This window comes from Quercus robur, chromosome 5 (genome assembly GCF_932294415.1).
Source record: "Quercus robur chromosome 5, dhQueRobu3.1, whole genome shotgun sequence".
Lineage (NCBI taxonomy): Eukaryota > Viridiplantae > Streptophyta > Magnoliopsida > Fagales > Fagaceae > Quercus > Quercus robur.
Window position 1 is genome coordinate 81,480,085 of NC_065538.1, and position 7,700 is coordinate 81,487,784.

The 7,700-nt window shown below is 37.9% G+C and overlaps 1 protein-coding gene across 1 annotated transcript; it reads right to left on the minus strand.

The window, feature by feature from the left end:
- Positions 1 to 2,085: 2,085 nt before the first annotated feature.
- LOC126727367 (G-type lectin S-receptor-like serine/threonine-protein kinase At1g11330) lies at positions 2,086 to 6,859 on the minus strand. The gene is made up of 8 exons (XM_050432980.1): positions 5,435 to 6,859; positions 5,258 to 5,365; positions 4,963 to 5,171; positions 4,796 to 4,878; positions 3,911 to 4,038; positions 2,868 to 3,105; positions 2,626 to 2,776; positions 2,086 to 2,518 (listed from the first exon to the last, which is right to left on the minus strand). The coding sequence occupies exons 1-8, from the start codon at positions 6,690 to 6,692 to the stop codon at positions 2,210 to 2,212; spliced, it is 2,484 nt and encodes an 827-aa protein (XP_050288937.1). The 5' UTR covers positions 6,693 to 6,859; the 3' UTR covers positions 2,086 to 2,209.
- Between the last annotated feature and the right edge of the window lie 841 nt (positions 6,860 to 7,700).

The following is a 7,700-nucleotide window of genomic DNA, read 5'->3' on the forward strand; positions in this document are numbered from 1 at the left end:
GTGAAGAATATGTTTGGTGCGCAGATTGTTCAACAACATGAGAAATATTTGGGGTTACCTCCGATGGTGGGTCGGGGTAAGAAGAAGGCTTTCAATCGCATCAAAGACCAAGTAAGCAGAAAAATAGCGGGCTGGAAGGGGAAGTTACTATCCAATGCCGGTAGAGAAGTTCTGATAAAGGCCGTTGCACAAGCCACCCCTACATACACCATGAATTGTTTCAAGCTCCCGGATTCTTTATGCTCGGAGATTAATTCTTTGGTTGGGAGTTTCTGGTGGGGGAAGAAGGATAGTGCTCGGAAGATAGCTTGGGTTTCGTGGGAAAACTTGTGCAAACCAAAGAAGGATGGGGGTATGGGCTTTCGTGACTTGAGAGCGTTTAATCTTGCGCTTCTGGCCAAACATGGTTGGAGGATTCAGCAGCGACCTGATTCTCTAATCCACAGAGTGCTCAAAGCGAAGTATTTCGCAACAACCTCTTTTTTGGATGCTCAGGTGGGGAAAAACCCCTCCTACATTTGGAGAAGTTTGATGGCAGCCAAACCGGTGCTTAGGGATGGTATTAGATGGTGTGTGGGTGATGGAAAGAGTATCAAAATCTGGGAGGATGCGTGGCTTACTTCTTCGGGATCAGGCAGAATCATTTCCCCAAGGCCTACAATAGATGTTGGGGAGTGCGTGGCCAATCTGATTGCTCAAGATAAAGCAGAATGGAAAAGTGAGTTGGTAAGAAGCATCTTCCTTCCTATAGAAGCAGAGGCCATCCTAAGCATTCCCTTAAGCTCCATGAACCCGGTTGACTCCCAAGTGTGGGCTTTCACCCCCAATGGCACCTTATCCGTCAAGAGTGCTTACAAAGTGGCTGTCCGGTACCTTGAGGTTTCTAAGGGTAGTGATGGCAGACCTGGTTGCTCGGATACATCCCATATGGAGATGATTTGGAAGTTGGTATGGAGTTTAAAGTGCCCAAACAAAGTTAAGCACTTCTTATGGTGGGCTTGCAAAAATGTCCTGCCTACAAAACATTGTCTTAAGTACCGAAAGGTTATCTTGGAGGACAATTGTGACTTATGTGGGGAGTGTGAGTCGTCGGGGCATATCTTATGGGGATGTAGAGTAGCGAGAGAAGCCTGGAGTGAGTCTAAGCTCAGGATTGGCATTCTAGACCGCCCCCCCATGGATTTCATTGATGTGGTATGGCTGCTTATTACATCTGCAGGGGAGATGGATTGGGAGAAGTTTGCTGTCACGGCTTGGCTACTGTGGAATAATAGGAATTCTGTCAGGTTTGGGGGCACATGTAAGAGTGGAAAAACCATTGAAAGGGAAGCAAGGATGTATCTGAAAGAGTACCAGGTAGCTTGGCTGACTGAGGGACAAAAGACTCAACCAGCCACTCGGGTTCATCATTGGACCCCTCCCCCACAAGGTATGTATAAGGCAAACGTGGATGCTGCTGTGTTTAAGGAGCAGAGGTGCTGTGGAATTGGTGTGGTTATCAGAAATGATAAAGGCCAGATGATGGGTGCACTGTGTAAGAAGATAAATTTGCCTTGGGGTGCCTTAGAAGCTGAAGCAAAAGCTGCTGAAATCGGTATTCTCTTCGCGTGGGACTTGGGATTGAAGGAGGTAGTGGTGGAGGGGGACTCTCAATTAGTGATGGAAGCTCTTAAAGGGAATGTTGTTCCTGCCTTAGCTATCCAAAAGATTGTGGAAGGCTCTAGGTGGTGCTTAAGTCATTTCAAGGCGTGGAGGGCTGAGCACGTGAGGAGAAACATCAATGGGGCTGCACACTCTCTTGCTAGGAATGCCTTGTTTGTTGATGATTGTAATATATGGGTGGAGGACACTCCCCCTGTTATTGAACTCCAAATTCAAAATGATGTAATTGCAATGGACTTTGGTCCTTATCAATGAATTCAGTGATATGTTGGCTATCAAAAAAAAAAAAAAAAGATTGAATGTTTGACCAGGGACTCAAGCTGGAATTAAAGGGGAACAGATGAATTTGTATTGATACCATATGAAAAAAGAAAAAAAAAAAAAAAAACTGGAATACGGAAATACAGAAATATTTCAGTTAAATTGTGTAAGATAAAATTCAATAAATCCTACTGCTTCTCTAATAAAAAGTTCATGTGCAGTGATTTAGAATATTCATTCAGTTCAATTAAATAACCACGACATGATTATGTTCAACACGTGCTACCTATCGACCTTGAGCCACTGTAATAGTAACGTTGTTAACAGAGCATATATTTTGGCTGCTTTGAGAATACTTTGTATCTAAGTCCATCTGCCTTTCAGTGTATGCTGGTTTCTTTGGACGAGGCAGATCGACAATTTCACTTTTAAGCATAGAAACAAAAACAGATGCAGTCGGCCTATCTTTAGCAAGTTCTTGCACACACAACAGCCCGACATGTATGCATCTCAACATTTCCATTTCAAAGCATGGTTCATATATCATCGGGTCTATTAATGCTACAATGTTGTCTGCATTCCACAATTTCCATGCCTGGAAAATGAAAAAAAGATAGGAATTGTTTGCACAAATACCGAAACTTATTGAAAGAAAAACAGAGCAATGGAGGTTTTCAAAAGTGAGGCAATAAGATGACTTACCAGTCCTAAAAGGGTCAGAGACTGCTCTTCATCATAAAAGCAAGTAATTCTTTTTCCACTGACTATCTCTAGTAACAACACTCCAAAACTGAAGACATCTGATTTCTCTGAATATCGCCCTTCTATTGCATATTCAGGGGACATATAGCCACTGAATTCCAACAATAAAACACATCCAGATCTTATCATCTCATATATTAGTATTGCTAACAAATTAAATTTAACAAATCAAGTGTACTTACTAAGTTCCGACGACCTTTTTAGTATCAGCCTGGTCTTCATTACCTCTAAAAGTCCTGGCCGTACCAAAATCTGATATTTTTGGATTTAGTTCTTTATCCAACAAGATGTTACTTGCCTTTAGATCTCTATGAATAATTCTTAATCTAGAATCCCTATGAAGGTATAGCAAACCTCGACCAATTCCTTCAACAACGTTGAAGCGTTTTGTCCAATCTAGCAATTCATTTTTGTGTGGATCTAATGAATTTACTCAAAATGAAACAAGAGAAAGAACGTGAGAATTAAACTTACAAGATGAATGAATATGAAGTTTGCAAAAGTTTATTTGGTAAAATTCATCAGAAAATTATGTTTCAACTGAAGTACCACAGCAAAGAATATTGTTCCATTATCTCATAACACAGTGACAAAATATTTCTGTTAAAAAAAATAACATCTAATTTGAGTCAAGGCACAAATCTGTTATATAACTCTAGTCCAGGTTCATTGTTTCTAATCGATGCTACATAGAATCTAAGTAATGTAATTATAATCTTATTTGGAATGCAAACAAAGAAATCATAATTTAAGTATTGTAACATAGTTTACTTACTGTTAGTTTAGAATTGAGTCTACTATAAATATTCTTTAATGGGTTCACTGTAATACATAGAGTTTAATAACAGAGATTTAGCCATCAAGAGCTTCTGTTGTGGATGTTACTAAACCACGTTAACTCCAGATTTACTAATACCGTGTAAAAAGAGAGCAAAATTAAATTGATGTATATTAGAAAATATGAAAAAGACAAATAAAGAAAGAGAGAAAAAGAAAGAACAAAGGGAATTAACATGGTGCACGTACTATAGTTGGATTAGGAGTACTGTACAAGGACTCTTGAGTAGGATTGGATATAATAAACTCGTATTAGAGGTTTATAATAGACTTGTGACTAGGATTAGCCCTTAACGTCTTTAGCAATTTCTATGCACCAAATTATAAAATTAAAAAATAAAAAGGTGAAATATTCTTGTATAAAAAAAGGGAATCAAAATTAACTAACCGAATAGAAATGCATCCAGACTTTTGTTTGGCATGTATTCATAGATCAACATCCTCTCTTCTCCTTCAACACAGCAACCAAGGAGCTTAACAAGATTCCGATGTTGGAGTTTAGATATTACCACCACCAGTGGCGGAGCTAGGATTTTAGTTTAGGGGGGGCAAGATTAAAAAGAACAGCGATAGTTACATACTGTGTACAAAACACATAGCTGAAATTGTGTTCATGATTTTGAATTATAAATGCAAAAGCGTCAAAATGAACCTTGGCTATAGATGACTTTGGTTAGAACAAACAAAAGTTACAAAACACCTTTGGAAATTATGTGACTTTAAACACATCTTAAAAACTAGTAAGGATTTCCTCTAGATACTTTAAATTCAAAACTTTAGAGAGCCAAGGGAGCTAGAGTGAAACTCCCCTATTTCATGACTTTAAAACAGAGTGTGTTTCCCACCTTTTGAAACTTTGCAGCAATAGCAACTTGTTGACCCATAAAACCCATGGATTAGCTCATCGATATTCCCTCAAAAATATTGATTTTCAATTATTGTAAAACACCAAAAGTGCCAAAGACTTCTAATAATTATCAGGAAAAAAAAAAAAAAAAAAACTATTGTGAGTCTATAATTAAGTTATGAGTTTGCTTCTTTTTTTTTTCTTTTCTTTTTTTCAAATAAAATGTAAAACTTATCTTTTCTTAGCAAAATAAATTGTAATACTTGTCCCTTGACTCTTGGTTAAAAAGAGCAAACTAATCTAAAAATTTGGCGCGAGGGGGGGGGGGGGTTGGGATGAAAATAAGCATTAAGACTGTTTGGGAGAAGGTCAGGGGGGGCAATTGCCCCCCCTCGACCCCCCTTGGCTCCGCCCCTGACCACCACCTCATTCATAAATTCTTCTAAGCCTTGTCTAGAGGTTTTGGAAAGTCTTTTTACAGCAATTTCTTGTCCATCTATTAACTTTCCCTGCGAATAAAACTCAAATAATCAACTACATATTCAAATTATTAACCACATAATTAACTACATATTCAAATAATTAACCATTACCCTATATACAGGACCAAATCCACCCTGGCCAAGCTTGTTAGATTGATGGAAGTTGTTTGTTGCACTCGCCAGCTTCTCAAAATCAAATAGTGGTAGCTCCTGGACTTTAACTTGGTTCAGATTGTCTCCAAGCATGTTTTCACTTGGAAATTGTTTATGTGCTTCTCCTCTGTTGAATAATAAAATCCCATTTTCTCTGTTTCTCCTTGCTGATTTTTACTACATTGTGAGTAATTTCTAATATATAGAAACATTTCCTAGTCCATTGTGTTGTTACTTATAGTGGAAATATTACCTTTATGTTTAGCCATCCACCTCCACAATATGAATATGCAGACTGAAGTAAAAACTGTTCCTATGATCACGGTGATTATGACTATTTTTATCACATCTCCCTCTGTATCTGTAAATCATAAAAAAGTATTAACTCCGCAATACCTAACAACTGGACCAGCAGTACAAAACAACTCACCGAGTTCTGAATAGGCAACGCGAATATAAAGATCAACTCCACCGCTGGAGAATTTTTGTGTGTCAATTAAGCTTCTAGTCCATGACATACAACCCGTGCCAATATCATATGCATAAGCTATACAAGAACAATTCTCTAAACACTGCTGTCTGCAATAGTCTTCATGAGCAGGTGACGAATCTGTGAGGTCTGGCACCTTCATCATTTTCAGTTTCAAAAACCCATCCATTTTGCCGGCTTCACCACCAGTACTGTTCGCCCTCTCACACTGCAATGGTGTCCTCCTCACACATCCACTAGTCCAATTTCCGCTACGCCATTCTTCTGTGTTCTTTGGCTCAAACCCAGGTAAACAGCTGCAAATTGGCGAACTTTGTGTGTTACAGCTTCCAAATTCCCCACACGTACCATAAACATCACACTCACTCTGCACAGCATTCCACACAATCCCCCAATCTTTTTTCTCATAATCCCAATATCTTTCCACTATATCTCCTTCGGTAGTCAGGACATAATGAAACAAAGAATCGGTCACATAAGAACAACTGAAAGAATACGTTCCATCTTGATCCTCTACGAGACTAAATCCATCGTGAAACACCGTATCTGTTTCTGGTGTTCCAATAAAGATCCTAGTGTTCCATGGACCACTGCGCCAATGGGGGCTACCCTCTTTCCAAATAAATATTTGAGGAAGACTTTGAGGTTGGATACCACAAGAGAAGCTTCCAATGGATGGATCAGAGTGGCTTTTCCATGATGTGAACTGCACTTTCTCACCTGTTCTTACATTGGTACTAAATTTCATTGTTTGCAAGAGTGTATCAGAAGGTTTTTTGAAACTCTCCCATAATTTTGTCCCTGTAGTGTTTTCTCGCAAGACTAGGTTCCCCGAATCTGAAAGCTGGGCACTTGAATTGACAACAGAGCTCGTAATATTTGATGACCAAAGAATCTCCTTTCGTCCATTTAATAGTACAAGATTTCCATCCTCAGATATAGTAAGAACCCCAGAAGAATCCTTGAGGGGTTTATCTCTGTTAGCTACCCATTGGGCAGGTAAAACAGATTTTTTATTAAACCATATACCGAGGTACCGATTGGTAGAATTTACCGGGCTGAAGAATCCCAGTTTGAAAGCACTCCCATTGGAGATAATGTAGTTAGGATCTTTGATGGGTTGAAAAGATGTGATGGTGTCTGTGGCAGAGCCAGAATCCAAACAAAAACAATATAGTAAGACTAGAAGAACTGACATTCTTGTATTTCGAACAAGAGTCCCACAACTTGTTCAATGATTCTGGTTTGTGTAAATTTGTGGGGATGCCCCAACTCATTCAACCGTTGTTTATAGATGCCTATCCCCCATGTTTGGTGGACAAAAGAACGGGTTTTCTATAACCACAGCCGTTGGATGATTCTGGTTTGTACTTTGTACAATTCCCCCACATACATAATGTACAATAATTCTTGGTTGGTGAGAATGATGATTTTGAATATCGGAAGAATTAAATGCCTCTTTTCCCACGTATGTTGTACAAAGATTCTGGTTTGTGACTCGTGAGAATCATGATGTTGTTGGATGTTATTGCTTCTTTGAAATCTCTCGTAAGAGCCGCCCCTATTGACTAAAAATTTGGACTTTCTTTTTTCGTTTTTCTTTCTTATATTCAAGGTGCATCGGACTCAAATCCAGGATAACATATATTTTGTATCAAATTCAGAATAGTGTGTGAATAACCACTTAAAAGTTCTATATATTATCTCAGTTATATTTTTTATGAACAAAGTTCACCTTCAAAGAAAATTCATCTAATCCATTGCATGGCCATTATTAAAACTATTCACTTATTCTTTTGTTATGTTAAATACCAATCTTTGATCGAAGAAATAACATCACAATCTCACTAAAGAAAATCCATAGTTACTTCATGGGTGTGTTTTCTAATAATTTTTGTTATGTGGTAGTGCAATAGACATTTTAAGGAGTAGATGTCAATGATAGTTATAAATCAAATACTAAACAGTAGAAATTATTATGATTGATAAGTCCCAACCGGCTTAAAGAATGTTTTAAAGTCATGGTGCATTATTGAATATTTTAATATTATTATTATTATTATTATTTTGAGAAGGAATATTTAAATTGAATATTGTAAAAATTAGATCAAAAGTAAAATACAAAAAAGAATAATGATGTGGCCAATGAAATATTGGCTCAATAGGAGCATAACAATATTAAATGCTCCACTTTCCTTTCATTTTT

Bases quoted from the DNA above. Each gene is read 5' to 3' on its own strand.
- LOC126727367 (XM_050432980.1), bottom strand. From the start codon at position 6,692: ATGTCAGTTCTTCTAGTCTTACTATATTGTTTTTGTTTGGATTCTGGC. The intron at 4,039-4,795 runs GGTGGTGGTCAG...AGCTCCGCCACT, and splicing joins TTAGAAGAATTTATGAATGA to GGTGGTGGTAATATCTAAAC. The intron at 2,519-2,625 runs GTAAGTCATCTT...TTCATTTTCCAG, and splicing joins CTCTGACCCTTTTAGGACTG to GCATGGAAATTGTGGAATGC.